This window comes from Vespa crabro, chromosome 15, assembly GCF_910589235.1.
Source record: "Vespa crabro chromosome 15, iyVesCrab1.2, whole genome shotgun sequence".
In the NCBI taxonomy this organism is placed as follows: Eukaryota; Metazoa; Arthropoda; class Insecta; order Hymenoptera; family Vespidae; genus Vespa; species Vespa crabro.
In genome coordinates this window covers 2,334,015-2,354,014 of record NC_060969.1, presented here as the reverse complement: position 1 = coordinate 2,354,014, position 20,000 = coordinate 2,334,015, and the positions used below count along the sequence as shown (strand labels likewise).

The 20,000-nt window shown below is 35.0% G+C and overlaps 1 protein-coding gene across 2 annotated transcripts in view; it reads right to left on the bottom strand.

The window, feature by feature from the left end:
- LOC124429303 (serine/threonine-protein kinase NLK) overlaps window positions 1-20,000 on the bottom strand; it is a 106,232-nt gene that overhangs the window by 6,782 nt on the left and 79,450 nt on the right. For both annotated transcript variants that reach the window (XR_006943422.1, XM_046974407.1), the window contains exons 4-9: window positions 15,351-15,457; window positions 4,192-4,277; window positions 3,855-4,064; window positions 3,170-3,358; window positions 2,053-2,254; window positions 1,665-1,758 (exon numbers count right to left, since the gene is read on the bottom strand). Coding sequence is in view for 1 of the 2 variants with exons in the window: in XM_046974407.1 (XP_046830363.1) it covers window positions 1,665-1,758; window positions 2,053-2,254; window positions 3,170-3,358; window positions 3,855-4,064; window positions 4,192-4,277; window positions 15,351-15,457 (888 nt within the window). In the remaining variant the exon portion in view is untranslated. The remainder of the gene's footprint in view (window positions 1-1,664; window positions 1,759-2,052; window positions 2,255-3,169; window positions 3,359-3,854; window positions 4,065-4,191; window positions 4,278-15,350; window positions 15,458-20,000) is intronic.

Here is a 20,000-nt window from a genome sequence, read left to right as displayed (position 1 = left end):
ATTCATTCTTTCTTTCTTTCTTTCTTTCTTTCTTTCTTTCTTTCTTTCCTTCTTTCTTTATTTCTTTCTTTATTTCTTTATTTATTTATATTTTGATTGGGCAAAAGATGTGACAGACGACGCGTTACACTCTCGTCCTTACTCTTTTGTCGGTGGAGGATTTGGTCTCTAACGAATTTGTCTTAAAGGAGCATTCTCTGTTCTTTCTCACTTTTCATTTTATTTTATTTTGATCTTTTTTTCTTTTTTCTTTTTATTTTCTTACTTTTTTTCTTTTTTCTTATTTTTTTCATTTGGTCTCTAACGTCACGGAAAAGAATTTCAAATAGTATAAGATAAAAAGAAGTAAGAGAGAAAGAGATAAGAAAGAAGAGATAGAAGAGATAGAAAGAAAAGGAAAGGAAGTGAAAGAGAGAATAAAGAGAGCAAAAAGAAAAAGAAAATCAAGAAAAAGGGAGGGAAAAGAGTGAGACAGAGAGGGTGTAAGGATGAGTTGCCAAGACAAAAGATCTCTTTTTTGGCTCGTTTCGAGTCCGTTGCTATGATCCTTCTGTCTCGACCCTCCCCCCATCGTCCTTCATAAACTCTCACAGCTTTTGCTTCTTTTCTTTTTCTTTTCTTTCTTTCTTTCTATTTTTTTTTATATTTTTTTTCTTTTTCTTTTTTTTTTCTTTTTTTTTTTTTAATGTTTTGTTCAAATATGTTCTTTCAAATACATCGTTAAAACAATGTCCGAGTGTCCTTCTATTTCTTTTTTTTTCTTTTTGTATTTTTTTTTATTTTTTGTAAATCTGTTATCTCTCATATCTTCCATATCAATTTTAGTTATCATATCGTCATGTGTTCTAATATATAATATAATTATACTGATTCTCGGCTTGGTCCATTGTTATAGTTCGAACTTTTTTCAAAACACTGTGTGCACCTCTACGTATCGCTAGAGTCTAATTCTGTTATTTATATATATGACACATACATATATATATATATATATATATATATATATATATATGTATGTATGTATATATAAATTTTTTTTCGATGAAAGTTATTGGAAGAGAAGAAGAAGAAGGATCGAGAAAAAAGGAAGGAAAGATTTTTTTAAGAAAGAAGGATTTACTATGGAGGAAATATGATATCGATGATGAAGAGAGGGAGGAGAAGGGAGGAAACGAACTAGAGAGAGAAAGAGAGAGAGACAAAAAGATCGTCGATGATGACTCGATGAGGAGAAGGCTGGTGTTTCCGATGCTGCTGTTGCTGCTTGCTGGTGGAGGGGAGGAGGTGGGTTGGAATGGGATAGGATGGAGGATGTAGGGTGAAAAAAGTTAAGGGTGGAAGAATGGATGTGGAAATTGAGGGGAAATTTTTGATGGTTTTTTTTGCTTTTTTTTTGTTTTTTTTTTTATCTGTGGACCAACTCGGTGGATCGGTTTTGTTGGATTTTAGGTTAATCTGATTGATTGGTTGGATAAATGGTTGGTTGGTTAGTTGATTAGTAGGTTGGTTGGTTTGTTAGTCGGTTGTTGATCGGTTATTTGTTGTTTTCTTATATCTTTTGTTTTGTTTTTTTTTTCTGACTATTTCGTAAACGATCGTGGGAAGATCATCGATCTGTGGGTCTGTGCCTGGGCGACGTTGAAGATCCGCCACCTACGGCTTACCTTGCGAAGCTCTTGAATGCCGCGGACTGCGGATTTATGCAGAGCGGCACGCGCGACGTATTCAGCTGCTCCGCTATAAATTTGTGCATTTCCTCTGTAACAAGATAAAAATGACAAATTCGTTTCGGGTTTAACAATGGACACGTTGTCTTAAGAAATTCTGTTTGATTTCTTTTTCTTTTTATTTTTTCGTTTATTATTTTTTTTGTTTTTTGTTTTTTTTTTTTTCCCCATTCCGATTCATTATCCGCATCGTGATTACGATCAAGATTAATGAATGAATTTCGTACAGGTTAGAACAGTTTGATTAAATAACATGAATATACACGTCCATAATCGATTATAAAAAAGATATTCAGATATTCTTGGCTTATTTTATTTGTCTTACCTTTCACCTGCTGCACGCTCGTCAGTTTTCGCTCCCAGAGATCGTCGAAGGGATGAGTAGTCGCTGGCTCGAAATCCCCAGTGTACTGTCTCATCCCAGCACTCGTTGTGTAGCAACACGTGCACATGCACGAGTGATATCTGAGTCTTCCCTCGTCCAGATAAGGATGCGCCAGGGCATCCACCACGGTGATCCTCTTGTCCTGTGGGAACATTGAGGGAGTGGTCTAAGTATGTATCAGACACGTCGATAATGATGCCCTTGTCAGGGATACCAACTGTGGCAATAGTCGCAGTATTACATCTTTCTTTCTCAAGTTAGTTTAATATCTTTTAACAAAAGTATCTTTCGTACGTGTATATCTAATTTATTATTATTAAAAAAAAAAAAAAAAAAGGAACTTAGCATGCAATTATTTTTCTTAAAGAGAGACGATGTAAATTAATAGAAGAAACAACTTCATATCCTGATAGAAACCATTTTTCGTTTCGTGCACATTCGTGAAATCGACTGACTGCTCACTGGTTTACGATTGACGAACGATTCAATAAACATATTTCGAAATAGTTTAGTGGATATATCGTGAATATGATCGTGCCGTTTAAATTGCACGTTCTCTCGACGAAAGAAACCCTCACACGTTTTACCAGCCCCCACATTCCTCTCCCCATTACTACTGCAACATACTGTCATCCATATGGCTCGCGCAAGAACCTTTATTTTTTTTGTCCCCCTTTCACTTTTCTTCCCACCGTTTAGTTCCATTATAGAATATTTATTATTGTACGATAATTCTACGCCATCCCTACCTTCCCCCTCCCCTTGCTGCTCTATATCGATTTAAACAATTTATTCGTTTCGATAGAAACGCACATTGGATCGTTAATCCTTGAAATGAAAATAATATTTCTTGTGAAAATCGATGAAACATAATTCATCGTCAAAGTTTTACGCTATTATTCTTTAACAACGAAGCAGCAAATTGATCGGTGCCATTATAGAAGAATCGAAATGAAACTGGGAATGTTAGTAGTGCCGAATGTAATCCAGAACTTCATCCCTAGGAGAAAATAACCCCTAGGCGTTCTCGTAGTGACACAGCAGGGAGAAGACTTACAGGATCGAAGACTAGCATCTGGCAGAGCAAATGGACGGCCTCGTGCGTCGCCTGGCTGCTGAGGGTATAGAGAGCCGTCAACGAGGGTGGTTTCGGTGCACGCCTCAGCATGTGAGTCCTTGCACCCTCGCAAGCGTACCTCATGTCCTCGAGGGTTGGGGTGCCTAGCAGTTCCGTGATCAATTCCAACTGAGAGAAAAATAAAAAAAAAAAGAAAAAGAAAAATAGAAAGATCATTATAAACGAAACTTCGACGTCAAGTTTTAAATTATCTCTTTATCTCTTTTCCTCTATTTCTCATTCTCTCTCTCTCTCCCCACCCCTTAAAAATTTTTTTAAGCGTTACGTTTATATCGGAAAAAAATCGGCAGATTTTTTTCGTAAATCATCTTTCGTCGATGCGTTTTTGTTTGTGCTTTATAAATTAATTTTTTCTTCTTTTTTCTTCTTTTCTTTTTTTTTTCTTGTTTTCCTTATTCTTTTTTCTTTTTCATATTCTTTATAACGCGTATCGCAAAAGAAGTTAATTCGGTTTTCCGAAAGCTTTTCTTTTTTTCACCTGTACGACGATACATATATGCATGTATGCATGGTATGCATGTATGCATGTATGCATGCATGTATGTATATATGTATGTTTATATAACGAGGCAAACAAGATATAAGATCGAGAAGATATGGTTACCTGTTGCACAGGACTCTGAGCTTGAAAGAGAATTCGTCGTCGAAGAAGCTCGCCGAAAATGCAACCGACACTCCATACATCGACGGCTGCGGTATAATGTCGTGCACCCATTAGAATTTCCGGGGCACGATAATACTGCGTTACCACTTCCTGAGTCATGTGCTTGTTCTGGTCGGGCTCTTCCACGCGTGCCAATCCAAAATCACAGATCTGTTTGACGTAAATTTTTTTTATATATAATAATTGGTAATGATAGTTCGATGTGACGAAAAGTAAATTGGCTAGGTTATTTTTTTTTTTCTTTCTTCCTTTTTTTTTTCCAGAAGGACATATTTACTTTTAAGACGCAATTGCTGTTCACTAAAAGATTCCCTGGCTTGATATCTCTATGGAGAATTCTGGCTGAGTGAAGATACTTCAGACCTAAAATTGAAAACAGAAAAAGGGAATCATTTTTGATTATTTTAATCATCAATATTTACATATATATATATATAGAAAACAGACAAAGAAAAAATTGTAAGTTTTTCAAAGAGAGAAAGAGAAAGAAAGAGAGGGGGGGAAGAGAATATCTCGAATTCCTCGACCTCGATTTCACGCGAAGAAATATCATGGCGTGCTCGTTAAGGCCACTTCGCTCTAGCATTCAGAAGAGATTATCCGGCGTTTAGCTTCCGCGAGAACGTTCGTCTATGTCTATGTCTATGTCTATGTCTATGTCTATGTCTATGTCTATGTCTATGTCTATGTCTATGTCTACGTCTATGGTAGTGTCTCTGTATCTTTCTATCTCTCTCTTTCTCCTTCTGTCACACACACACACACACACACACACAAAATCTCTATAGGCGTCTCTCCACGTTTATATCTACATCCGTATTTACGTCTATGCCTATCTATGTCGCGTCGTTAGCTCCCTACTCGCCTATCCCCTTCCGCATAAGCGAGATGTAGCTGTGTTTAAAGGGAGGACCGATAATCCGTTCCCTATTCAGTTCGCACCCCAAACGTATCCTCCCTCCCTCCCCCCACTCCCGTTTTTTCATACCCCGTCAAACCCTTCCCCTCCACGTCCCCTATTTTAGTTCTAAGCTACGTATAGAACCCGTTGTTACACCGAAGGGTTAGCGAGAAAAAAGGAAAAAAAAAAAAATGAAAAAAAAAATGAAAAAAAAAAAAAAAAGGCCAGAAAAGAGTTGTCGAAAAAACTCACGAACGTGAGTTATTAGCCTATTTGTTTTCCTTCCCCCTCTCCCCATTTTCTTTTTTCTTTCGTTTTATCAAAAGCTAAAAATTTAATATTGAACATAAAACTATAATAGTAAATATCATATCATTTATTTCATGAAATCATTGAAATCAATTATTTCTCCATGGGACAGCAAATATAATTCCAGTATATGATTATGGGTTGATATGATAACAGTTCAACTCGGTTTACACGTCGATGCTATGTATGTATGTAATAGGATGCGAAACGATAGAATACAGTCCCGTCTATATCGATGTACCGTTTACCGTTCCAATCATCGATACACCTCTGCGCTATTGTAATCTCGGTTATAGTATCACATGTAGTTCCTCCTCTTATCGTTTAGTGAATATATCCGACTAAATTTCGTGGTATTTTCTACTTACAAGTAGAAATTAATTAGCATGGAAAATCATGCGAGAATGATTTTTTTCGAAATGTATATATATATATATATATATATATATATATATATATATATATATATATATGAATGAATAGACAAATAGATAGATGGATAGATAGATGGATAGATAGATAGAAAGAGAGAGAAAATGTAGAGAGATGAAAGAAGCTAAAAGAGCACGAGCGCGCGCGCACAAGAGAAAGAGAGAGAGAGAAATAATGTGAAGGGTAAGAAAAAGAGGGGTGTAAAAGGGGTGGTGCAAGTTGTGGTGATGGAATAGGAGAAGAAGGAAGGGATGACTGCTGTTGAAGGTGAGGCTGCAATAAGAGCAGGAACATCAGTGCCAGATGAATGTGCCGTGAGTCATGCTGCTGCATTCAAGCAGCTAGACTTTTCTCTCCCTGCAATAAAACTCGCTAATATTACTGGGGTAATCTGCCCCGTGGGTTGCGTCCGGTTAGGAATCTACCCTTCGGTAATTAAAGTCTCCCGCCGACGGGTTTCACTCACGATGGATTTCTCATCTCTCCTTTACTTTTTACTCTCTTCAGACGAACGAAGAAGGAAGAAGCATTTTTCTTCATCCGGATCAACGGATTTTTCCTTTCTTTCTTCATTTCTTTTTCTTAAAGTATTCTCCGGTATTGTAATTTTTTTTTTATTCTTTCCTCCACCCCCACCCACCTCTTAAATTATACCTTTTTTCGTCGCAAGTAATTCTTCATTGAATATATATATATATATATATATATATATATATACATATAATTTAACAAGTGTATAACGGTAATTCGTCTGAATCTTTAAAATTATTATCATTGTATCATTTTACTTTTGTCGTACTTCCTTCGATATTAGAAATGCAATTGAGAATTGATAGTCCATCGTTTGTATCAAAATCGATAAGATATGTATCTATATCGATATTATATCCCAAGTGTATGAATAATATATTCAATCGTGGTAAGCGTTATATGTGGTAGATCGCTTTCAATTATCTCTATAATTAGTCCAGCTTAATCCGAAGCTTACGCTTTGCGATTACAGGAAAAGCGATATTTGGATTTACATGCAATCCAGAACTATGTATGTGTATGTATGTATGTATGTATGTATGTATGTATCTATGTATGTATGTATGGGTTATGAGAATCATTCATATCTCTTTTTACACACCACACACACATACACACACACACATGCTTTTATATTCCTAGACTTACGGTTTTACAATTTGAAAAAAAAATTAGCCTAAAACGTATAAAAAAAAATAGTAATTGATTTTTTCAAATAGATTAGGAACTTTTAGTCCACCTTATATATATACATATTTAAAAAAGTTCAATGACCATGATTATATGGTATATATAAAAAAGCTTGCTTCTCTCTCTCTCTCTCTCTCTCTCTCTCTCTCTCTCTCTCTCTCTCTCTCTTTCTTTGTTTAATACATTTTGTTGCTGAAAGCGACGACGATTGCACGCTAACTTCAAAATTATCTGCAAGGTCAACGAATCGTTCGTCCAACGGTTTCTCCTCCTCCTCCTTCTCCTCTTTCTCCTTCTCCTCTTCCACCTTTCAGTTCTCCTCCTCCACCCCTTTCTCCCTCTCTTCTTTCGCTTCTTAAAATACACACCTGACTTTGCCCTCATCCCTCAACGGCCTTCTTCTCCTTTCTTCTTCTATTTCGCGACGCGATCGATCAGCTGATTCACAAAGAAGCGCCACGCCGCACTTCATCGTTGTCATTTCACACAACCAATCTAAGCGCTATTCTTTTGTCCGTATTATTATCTTTACGAGTTCATTAAACTAAGGAAGTATCATAGTCTCATTTCTCTTTTTGTCACACTTCGATTATACCGTTAAACGATCACTAATTCGTTTTGATGTTTCCTTTTGTTTGAATATTTTTTGCGTCTTTTCCTTTTCTTTTTCTTTTCTTTTTTTTTTTTTTTTTTTTTTTTATCAAAATTATTTTTACAATTTCTCCAAAATTTTACAAATTCACTAATTCATTATCCGAATAGAAATGTGTCCTATGGTAAGAACAATGGACTCTATCGAATGACATTGACGATGGCGTTTTGCTTTGTAATTTCGTTTACGTTAAGAGATATTGAAACGATGGTTACAGTGCAAACATTAGTTGAATCGTATATGTAGAACAAGAAATCGTGTGGTGACTGTAGATGCATAGTCATTTGATTATCTCTCTCTCTCTCTCTCTCTCTCTCTCTCTCTCTCTCTCTCTCTCTCTCTCTCTCTCTCTCCCCCCCCCCTCTCTCTCTCTCTCTCGTAATCCTAGAGTCTTTGTTACTCTATCCATTCTATTAGTAACATTAACGATGACGTTTGTAACTTCACTTATGTTAAGACATTGGAATGATGGGTTTATAGTGCAACATCGTTGAATCTAATATGTAATGCAAGAAACAACGATGACTATGCGCACGTAAGTCATTTTATTATCGCTTTCTCGTCCAATCTAAAAAAATCCCTTACTTCTCTATTAATAATATCGACGATGCAATCGTATAGGTAAATAGTAACGAAGGAAAAATAGAAAACAAGGCAAAAAAGAAAAAAAAAAAAAAACAAAATACAAACCAAATAACAAAAAAGAAAAGATAAGAGAAATACAGAGAGATCTATTGAAAGGAATGAAAAATCTTTGGTTAAATGAAACAATTCAAAGAGAGTTGCAATATCTTAGGTCAGTCTGAATCGACATTCCAGGGTTCATCGTACTTGGTTATGCATGTGCATGTACACGTAGAAGCGCATATGCATGTGCATTCACCCAAAGTCGATGTCGATTCATCATTTCTTCCTTTCCAGGGGCGTCGGACGACGGATCGATAGAGTCTCTCACGGAGAAAAAAGAAAGGGAAGGAAAATTTTTAAAGAAAGACAAAAAGAAAGAAAGAAAGAAAGAAAGAAACAAAGAAAGAAAGAAAAAAAGAAAGAAAGAAAGGAAATGCGAGAGTAAAGAAAGCGGCAGTATATATTATACGCGCTGGTATAAGCGTCGACTGTGTACGAAAGTCAAGGTCGAAGGACTGGCTGCGTCGCGTATTAACGTAAGCAAGGTCATCGGTACGTACAATCGCTTTTGCTTCTCCCAGTTGCCAGTACATTGTCCTTGATCAGGCACCTGTCGTTAACCTCCTTGTCGGTCGATTTCGAACGATCGAGAATGCAGCGCATTCATTTGCATGCGAAACATCGAAAGCTGTGTAAAATTTGTTTCCTTCCTTCGATTCTTTTTTTTCCCCTTTTTCTCCTTATTTATTTATTTATTCATTCATTCATTCATTCATTCATTCATTCATTTATTTTTTTTTCTTTTTCTTTTATTTTCTATTCTCTTCCTTATTTTTTCTAAATTTGCTACGAGTATTCTATTGTATATTGTATTTCTGGTGTATGTTTCTTTACATCATCGTTGTCATGAAATTTGGCTAAAAAATATAATGGCAGAGAAACTAGGACGATCGAATATATCCGAGGGACTTTCTTGCTTACTCGGGAACGTCGGACTCGATGTCTGACTAAGCACTGATCCTGACTACTGACAAGTAGTACTACATACTTTAGAAAGTTGATCCCCACTTAATCGATATATATATATATATATCGATATATATATATATATATATATACATTACGATATTTCTAATTAACGAATACGAATGTTATAATAAATAACATAAGCATGTCATTGCTTTTCTTTTTTTTTTCTTTTTTCTTTTTTCACTTAAGACTTTGGGCTGATTTTGTTGAGTCGACATTTTTTTTTGTTAATAATGATCCGTCTTTCTCCTTATAAGCTTATCTACGTAATGCAGTTAAACGCGTGCATATGTGTATATATATATATATGTGTATGTATATGTATATGTATATGTATACAGGATGGTAGAATCGATGGCACGTTCCCGAGGACGGAAAACTCGTTAAGAGTGCGTTTGCACGAGATAGAAAAAGAAAGAGAGGAAAGAGAGAGGGAGGGAGAAAGAGAGAGAGAGAGAGAGGGGGGGAGAGGTCGTTTAAATAAAACAAGCACGCCTCGCGAATACGAAACTTCAACAGCTCGAATCGAGCAACCGAGAGAGAAAGAAAGAGAGAAAGAGAGAGAGAGAGAGAGAGAGCAATCGGTGTGATTCTCTCGTTGCAACTCTCTTGACGATTACGTCACAATCGGACATCCACTTGAGAGTCGAATTGTGCAATTGTGACTTGGAGTAGTGATAGACTGATAATATATTCGAACGAGATGATATCGAGATTTCTTTTATGACAAAAGAATAAGAAGTTATTTTTTGTCCTTCCTTCTTTTCTTTTTTATCTTTTTTTTTTTTTTTATTTTTTTTTTATTTTCTTCTCTTCTTTTTTGTCTTTCTTTTTTTCCGAACAATATATATTCATCAATTACCTTTTGATTTAAAAAAGAGATTGAAAAAAAAAATCTATATACACATATATACGTACGTATATATATATATATATATATATATATATATATATATATATATATATATTTATAAAATAAGATAAAGAGTAACGCGGCGCACTTTGAAAGAGGCGACTTTTGATATCAGCCATGTTTTTCTTTGTAAAGGTGAACTCGTTAATTAAAAGATCACGAAAGAAAAGATAAAGAGAGCGAAAGAGCGAAAGAGAGAAAGAAAGAGAGAGAGGGGGAGAGAGAGAGAGAGAGAGAGCGAGCTTGAGGAAGAGAGAAAGAGAAAGAGAAAGAGAGAGAGAGAGAGCATCGTGGTGAGCAACCGACCGGATGACGGGGTCTGGGGTCACGGATGGGCGGCGGTAGGACTGGTTTCGGACCAGTCAAGAAGAGAAGAAGAGGAGCTCTCTGCTCTATCTGTCCGGGCTTTACGTGCCACCTTATACCGGGTGGGAAAGTTCGAACGACCGAAACGCACAACCCGTGAGAAGATCGACTCTCTCTCTCTCTCTTTCTCTCTTTCTCTCTTTCTCTCTCTCTCTCTCTCTCCATCTATCTATCTGTCTATCTTTTTCTTCTCAGTAAATCTTTCTACGATCTTCAAAGATCATCGGCCTCGTCTTGGCGGTCGATCTTGACGGTTCACTAGCCTTAGGTATGTACATATTTTTCCATAAATCGTTCGTCTTTATTTCACGCCAAATGATATAAAATGAAACGTATTACGAATTGGAAGATGATCGGATCGAAACAATTTGTTTTGTATGACGATTTAAATTAATAATTAGCATTATCGTCATATCGATTATCATCGTAGTAAATAATTGACAAAACGTACGTGTATGCGTGTATGTGTGTGTGTGTGTGTGTGTGTGTGTATGTGATTAGGTTGAATTCATTAATTTTTTAAATATGATTCAAATGTGATCATCGATAAAGATTAATATAGAAATTAATGTAGAAATTTATTTCGAATGATATGTTTCAATAAAAAGATGCCATTTTTTTACTTTCTTTTTTTTTTCGCTAGTTTCCGATGATATTTCTCGCTCTGCTCTCTTTCGCCATGTCATTCAGCATTCGTCGAACCATACCCAACCAATCATACAGATTTCGAATATCGTATCTCGCATTTCGTGATCGCTGTCGTCGCTCGTATAAATCATTCGCGCGTGTTAGCACTCCAGTTGCCAGTTACCGATCCCAAGTGTAAAATATGCGTTTTCGACGAATCGTTGGATTTTCACGGACGATAAAAAAGAAAGAAAAAAAAAAAAAAAAAAAAAAGAGAAAATAAAGCAACTCCGGACAAATAATTTCGATCGTTTGGTTCGATCAAAAGATATGACTGCGTATATTAACGAAAAAGGAATATAAGGGAAGGAAACAACAATAAAAACTAAGACATAGAAAATGTATCACACACTTTCATCATGTTAGGGTATATACTAAATGGCATCGAACGTATTTGTCTATGATGATAAAAAAAAAAAAAAAAAAGAAAAAAAAAGGTAAAAAATAAATAAATATAATTATTATTTTAAAGCTTCGCTATATTGTATTCTTTATTTTGTCACTACAGCTATATTTCGTTGAAGGGGGGATGAAAATTAAAAAAAAGAAAGAAAAATAAAAACAAAAAGAAAAGAAAAAACAAATTAGGATCGTATCGAAAATATTAATAAAAATTTAAAAAAAAAAAAAAGAAAGAAAAAAAATAATTCAATAAGTAGAAAAGAAGGAAAAAAAAAACAATCTTTCGGTTATTTCTCGTTGTTCGAACTTTTGGAAAGATTTCTAAACTCGTAATAAGAAAATCAAGAAAAAGATGCAATATACGCGTGTAACTACTAGCATGCACACGCACACAGCTGCACGCACGAATTATATATATATATATATATATATATATTTTTTTTCTTTAACATTCTTCTTCTCCCTTTGAAATGAAATTTTGTGTGTGTGAGAGAGAAGGAGAGAGAGAAAGAGAAGAGAGACGAGGGAGAAAGTCAAAGTGTACGTGAGAAATCGCAACGGCAGCACTCGTTCGATCCTTCAGAAGGAAGACCCCTTTCATCCGGCAGAAATCACAAAGTCGCTGCTTCTCGCGGTAAGATCAAAAAAAAAAATTGCAAGGACCACTATCTCTCTCTCTCTCTCTCTCTCTCTCTCTCTCTCTCTCTCTCTCTCTCTCTCTCTCTCTCTTTGCCTCTCTCCACTAACCCCTTCTTTCTTTAAGAATCTTTTACATCCCGATATGCCAAGCACCCAAAGGATCCTTCTCTTATGGATCCTTAATATCGGTTACTCCTTCTTTAGCTTTGTAATTTCAAGTAGCTACGTGAAATATATAACCGGAGAATTTTATGCAAAAATGTTAATCAATGTTCTTTCTCATTCAAATGATATCTTTCTATTAACGAGTTGAAACAAGAAAAAGAAAAAAAGAAGAAAAAAAATAAGAGAAGAGAAGAGAAGAAAAGAAAAAATTCGTATTGGTTCAACTGTGCAAAATTGCTGAAATTATTAAGAGAAGAGAAAAGGAAAAAAAAAATATATATATATATGTTCTTAAAACGTTCATAAACATTTTGAAACACGTTTTTTCTATTGTTTTTTTTTTTTTTTAACAATAATGAATGTAAATTAAAATAATAGATAATAAATTTTCTTATATATTTCATTAGATATTAAATGTATTGTAGAAAAGAAAAAGAAAAAAAAATTGTGAAAGGTATTGACTGAATAGATTGATTTTTTTATTTAAAAAAAAAAAAAAAAAAAGAAAAAGAAAAAGAAAAAAAAGAAAAAACAATTTAAGAAAAAATAGTCGAATTCGATAGTCTGAATGAATGCTTGTAAAAGGGGATAAAAATTTGTTTTGGATTTATAAAGTACCATGATAGGATAGGAATAATAAGTATCTAAACGGTGTTAAGAGAAAAAAAAAATCGAGACGATCGTGAGAAATCTGGCCGTGATATAACACGAACGAGAAGATGATAATTCTCTAGGAAAGCAGACAATGTAGAGGCAGAGAGAAAAAGAGAGAGAGAGAGAGAGAGCGAGAGAGAGAGAGAGAGAGAGAGAGAGAGAGAGAGAGAGATAGTCGTCGTCGTCTATCGGGCATCGTCAAGAGTCCCCAGGATGATCCCGAGGGATGAATAGAAACGATCCTATTTACCTAGCCGAGAAGAGGACTACTGCCGTGTCGTCTCTCGAGTTCCATGGGTTCTCGTCATTTCCAACGATGCAATATGCCATCATGGATTTTTATAAGCACACTCTTTTCTTTTCCTTTCCTTTTTTTTTTTAACCATTTCCTTTCTTTTCCCGTTTTTCCTTCCTCCGTATCCTCCTTCATCACCATCATCATTTTCTTTTCCTTCTTCTTCTTCTTCTTCTTCTTCCTCTTCTTCTTCCACTACTTCTTTTATTCCTTTTTCAAGGGTTTCGTAAAATTTCAACTAGCTAACTACATTCCCCGGAGCCTTTCCCGGAAAACCGGACGTGCTTGAATACCTTTACGTCACCCACCTAACAGAAGAAACCAAAGTTTCAACTTCTTCCTTCCTCTCTTTCTCTCTTTCTCTCTCTCTCTCTCTCTCTCTCTCTCTCTCTCTCTCTCTCTCTCTCTCTCTCTCTCACCGTAATTTAAAGTGGATCCTGATTATTCCAAATTACTCCCAAGAGTTTTCCTCTCCTCCCTCTTTCTTCTACTTAGTTAAAAATTTCCGATCGATCTTAAGAGAATCATAATATTATTGCTACCACCAAATGATTTCAATTCCCGTTAAAAAATTAGTATACAATCTTCGTGAAATCTTGTACTGCTTTTTCTCTTCGACTTGTTTTTTCTTTGTTTTTCTTTTTTTCTCTCTCTCTCTCTCTCTCTCTCTCTCTCTCTCTCTCTCTCTTTTTTTTCTCTCTCTCTCTCTCTCTCTTTTCTTAACAGTCTCTTTTATTTCGATGACATTGAACTGAAGATTAAATTTTGGACACAGTGACGTTGTTGTTTTATTTTCAAGCTCAAAGTACATTTCGTTTATCTGACGGATCATTCGTTTTATTTTTCTTACTGATTCTTCTTTCGATACAGATATATACACACACACACATATGTATCAGTCTCTCAGTCCTTCATTTGAAAGTCTAACGTCTAGTAGGGGAAAAAAAAAAAAAGAAAAAAGTATTGTCTAAGGACTTCGAAATTTCTTTGATTCTGTTCGTATTTGTATTTCTTTCTTTCTTTCTTTCTTTCTTTCTTCCACTTCTATCCGTTAAAGTATCACCGTTTAGAATACGAAATCGTTTCTTCGAGAAGTAATCTATCTCTATCTCGATAATATTCTTTGGCTAGTTGTTTTATGACGTTTGTTACACGCGAAGATTATTTAACAGTCAAGAGGTGTTTGTTTGAGAAAATGACACGTGTCTGTTTAGAGATAGATAGATAAATAGATAGTAAATGTATATACGCAGATACAGAATCAGTGAGTGAGTGAGTGAGTGAGTGAATGAGTGAGTGAATGAGAGAGAGAGAGAGAGAGAGAGAGAGAGAGAGAGAGTCATGCAAATAGCTCGTACATTTTGGCGGTTACCGTTTCTCGAGAGCCGTTGCAGGAAATTGAGTCGAGTGTAACGAACCACGAACAGCTCGTAATGCTCTGTCAAAATGACCTTCTCTAGAGGTTGACAGTTGAAAGAGACAGAGATAGAAATAGAGAGAGAGAGAGAGAAAATGTAATCTGCTGGTACTGGTAGTTTCAAGGAAGGAGCCGTATCAGCCATGAGAGAAGGCAAATTGATCCGTCGTCTTCCTTTCTATCCATAAAATATCCCTTTTTCATTGTATTATAGTCTTCTCCTTTTCTTCATCATTTTTTTAAAATCGTCGTTTCGTTCGTTGCTAAGACTTGGAAAATATTTTTTTAAAACTTTCCACACCCGTCACATTGTACTTTCGATAGAATTTATCATATAATCTAAGATTAATTTCCCTACCCCTCTCTCTTTCTTTTTTTTTTTTTTTTTTTTTTTTTTTATTACGTCAAAGTATCCAACAATTACGATTATTTAAAAAGTTCGCGTTTAAGTTTGAAAAATCTCGATAACGCTTGATGTAGATAAATCGTGAGTAATTCGCTTCATTTTTTTTTTTGTGGTTACATCCTTAGAATCAACACCCCCTCCCCCTCCCCTCTATATATTTACGCGTGCCAATGTTTAATAAATAAGCTTCGTAGATGACATAGATAGGTACTTATAAATATATTATATTGTATATGCATCGCTAAAAAGAAAAAAATAAAACAAAAAAGAAAAGATAGAAGAATAAAAGAAGATTAAAGAAGAATAAATATGAGAACTTACCTCGAAGAATTTGATAAAGGAAGACCTTGATGTGATCGGGGCTTAGGTGCTGCGGGCTGACGATGATCTTGTGAAGATCGCTTTGGAGTAGCTCCGTGATCACATATCTATGTCGATACTGATTAAGGAATTTATTGATTATATGCTCGGCCAAGCCACGTTTATATCGCCATTAAATCGTCATTCGCTCCGTTTACAGCGTTGTTATTAGATCATGCCGGTTTACATCGCTAGTACGATTTAATTGCTTCGTTTTCGTCGTCAAAGTTCTACCATATTTGTTAGAAACGATCTTATTAAATGCCATAGAATACGTCCTTTGACGTGAATATCACTTTAGAGGCTTTAAGAGAATGTTTCCTCATTTCGAATGGTTGTTTCTTATTTCGATAAATCGATGATTAAAGTGAATTTACGTTATTACGTTGGAAACAAATTTTTTAAGTTTTTCTTTTTCTTTTTCTTACGTTGAAAAAAAAAGTAATAAAAAAGCAAAAAAGAAAAAAGAAATTAAAAAAAAAAAAAAAAAAAAAAAAAAGAAATGAAATGAGTAAATCAAAATTATCAGATGTTTTAGGACCTAAATAACGTGGAAAAAAAAAGGAAACAATAAAGTAGCGTAATCCATAATGAAAATATTAAAATACAATATATAATACACACACACACACACACACACACAGACACACACACAGACAGACAGACACACACACACACACACCAGATTAATACCGAAGATAAAAAGAAGAAGCAAAACAGACGGACAGACAGACAGACAGACAGACAGACAAGCAGGCAGATAGAAAGAGTAAGCGAAAAAAATAAAGAGGCAAAGTATATCGTCTCGTAACGAAAGTGGACAGTCGCAATAAAGGGGAAGTTGGTAATTTACGGATCTAAGCGTCCCCAGCTTGAAAGAAGAGAACCACAACTTCTTGACTGAATGAAAAAGAGAAAGAGAGAGAGAGAGAGAGAGAGAGAGAGAGAGAGAGAGAGAGAGAGAGAGAGAGAGAAAGAGAGAGGGAGAAACGAGGCCGCAATGGAAACACCGGTGGAACAGAGAAGGGGAGAGTCGCTTGCCTCGAAGGGGTAGCGTGTGTACTAGCTAGCTATAAATAAAGAAAAGTTAGTATGCTATCGAACTTACTGTAATTTAAATCTCTCTCTCTCTCTCTCTCTCTCTCTCTCTCTCTCTCTCTCTCTTGTTTTACAATAGAAATTATTAAAATTTGATCATAAAAATTAGTAAAAGGAATTTTTTCACAAAAGTGAAAAATATATATAAATATACATATAATATATATATATATATATATATATATATATATATATATATATAAAGGAAACAAATTGTAGCTTGTTGGGTCACTTTGTAATTGAATGATCAATTAAAGTAAGTAGAAAATTTGTGCGAAAGAACTCGACGTTATATCGAGATATTATTTCGTAAAAAATTTCATATTTATATATATATATATATATATATATATATATATATATATACATACACCCGCACACACACATGTATGTATACGAAATCGATAATAGAGACATCGTTTAAGAGGAAAAACGTGAACTCATTAACGAACCAGTTTCGTACGTGTAAAGTTTGGGTTTCGATTTGAAATGAGAATGTGAAATAATGCACACACACACACACAGACGTATGCACAATCCTACGTTATTAAACGTTATCTTTGGCCATTTTCTGATAACTGTTTAAAACTCGGTTATACCGTTTTAACGGGATGTCCTAATAAATATATATATATATATATTAATATTTAATATATATATATATATATATATATATATATTAATATTTAACTCTTTGTCAAATGTCAGTTACTCGTCGTGTGATCGTCGCGGCTATTTTGTTATTAGAGGTTTATTTTAATCAGGACCAATACACGACTGGGTTATTCATATCGCGTTACAATATTTTCCATGATACATAATATTCATGAAGGAATATTTAATTAGTCACATTTTCGTGATCTCGTTGATAGAGTCAATAAATAATTAACGGATAATACATTCGAGCGTATCACATTTACATTTTACATGTGTATATATATATATATATATATATATATGTATGTATTAATATGTGTTAATAAATAAATGAATACCGAGGAAAATGAAAATGTATTTATAAATAATTTCGTTATAGTGATATTAGATAAAATTGTTATCTTCTAATATCTTCGATGGAAGTAGTTAACAAGGACAAAGAAAGTGAAGTGTGACCATACGTGACCACTTTTCTCTTCTCTTTCTTTTCTTTTCTTTTCTTTTTTTTTTTTTTTTCTTTCACTTTTTTCCTTTCACTGTTAAACATCATCGTCATTATCCTCATAGCCGTCATAATCATAGTCATAGTCATAATCATTGTCGTTGTCATAGTCGTCGTCGTCGTCGTAGTGAACGTCGTCTGAGACTCACAGAAGAATAGAAGAAAAGAGCGAACGTTCGAGGAAAATGAAATAGTATAATGGCGGAATGAGGTCGACTGGTAGGTTGGAATGCAGGTAGAGGCTGCCTGCGAACCTGGCGTGGTATGCAAGTCGACTGGTCCGGCTGGCTTCGACCTGAAACGCCTAAACACCAAGCCAATATCGTCGTTCCTCTTTTAACCCTCCTTTTATATATATATCTCTGTCTCTTTCTTTCTCTCTCTCTCTCTCTCTCTCTCTCTCTCTCTCTCTCTCTCTCTCTCTCTTTCTCTCTTTCTCTCCTATATCCTATATCCTATCTTTTGCAAATGCATCTCATGGTTATCATGATAAATACATACACAAGGTAATGAAACGTATTAAATCATAGAATAAAAAAATCTACCTTACAAAGTATCGTCTTATGATTGATCTAGTCAATTTCTACTTTGAGAGATATGCGTATATGTATATATATATATATATATATATAAATAAAATGTATATGATAGATACATAGATATAGACAGTAAATGAACGTATGATATCATGCAATGAGAATAGTTTGTCAGTAACAGGTTCTGATGGCAATCAAGAAGACCTGTTTCTAGTCTATATAGTTAATAGATCGTATTTGGATAAATTTGTTAAAGTTATAATAGAAGTAGAGAAATGAGAATCGGGGCTGTGTCGATGGTAATAGCGATGGCGATGACGATGGCGATGGCGATGGTAGTGATAGTGGTGGTGGTGGTGGTAGTAATGGTAGTCGTGCTGGTACAGGTGATGGTGATGGTAATATTATAAAAGGGGGATAAAGAGATTGACTTCAAAATTTAAATTCAACGATCATTGGAAACTTTCATGGATAGTAAGCAAGCAAGCAAAAGGGTTGGAGTTTGTTCTGATTACGAGGATACCTTTCGCGGTCTATAGGGATTTCAAAGTAAGTACCAGCACAAGTATGCTGGGGCTTTGATAAACTGACTATTTCAATAGCATACTGACGAGAATTATATATTAACTTCGATAAAGGTATTAATAATGTTTAAACGTTTAATTACATTAATACGTAATAATTACGTATTAGTAAAGAGAGAGAGAGAGAGAGAGAGAGAAAGAGAAAAAGGCCGAATGAAAATTTATCTTTAAAGACATTTTAACATTGAAGAACCATTTTATCAGATGCCATGGAATTTCTTAAACACACTTTTTCTAATCGTACAAATATCTAATACTCTAATTATTACTTCTTTATCAAAATTATAAAAAATGATCGAACAGATCGGTAATAAAAAAAACAGTGGGGACAAGTCGAACAGACGATTTTACGGTAATTACATAATTAGAAATTAATGCGTTCCTAATTTTTCAAATCGACGAAGTTCTAAGAAGGAATAAAGAAAAGAAAGAAAGAAAGAACATTCTCTGCAATTAACACAAGAAAATTTCGAAAATATCGAAATCATCGTTTATTTTGAACATGAATAAATTGTGAACGATGAGAAAGAAGAAAAAGAAAACAAAAGGAAAAAGAAAAGAAGAAAAAAAAGAAAATTGATTAAAATAGATCATCATCGACAAGTCTTCTGTGAGATTTGAAAAAAGAAAAAAAAAAAGAAAAAAAAAACGTCAAGATCCGAAGGTGGCAAATATTTATATATAAAAGGAAATAGAAAAAACAAAAAAAAAAAAAAAGAAAAAAGAAAAAAAAAGAAGTAAGCAAATCTTTCCAACGGGATAACAAAAATGGTTCAGACAAAAATAATAAATTTCAGTTCAGTGAAATTTATTATTTGAAGTCTGGGTGGTTCAAACGGACACTGAATACTCTGCTGGAGAGCCCGATTTGAGGATCGATGCGTGCCTACCTCTACCTATACCTCCTGGTAGGCACGTCGACCGGTTCCTGGACAAAGCGAACTTGCCCCCAGCAGCCACCACCAGCGGCAACAGCAACAGCAGCAACAGCAGCAGCAATAGCAACGATGCAATGGCAGCCGCAACGAAAGAGTCGCAGCCGCATCGCATCGCCGGAAGCCGCATTTTGCCGGCCGCAACGCCAACGTCTTCTCGCGGAGAGCTCCGTGAGCTTGGAAATCGAGTATCCTGCACAGTTCCTTTCCCCTCATCCCTCTACCTCCTGCCACCCTGCTCCTCCCTCCCCCTTTTCCTCCTCATTCCCCTTTCTCAACTCCTCTTCTCATACCGGTCC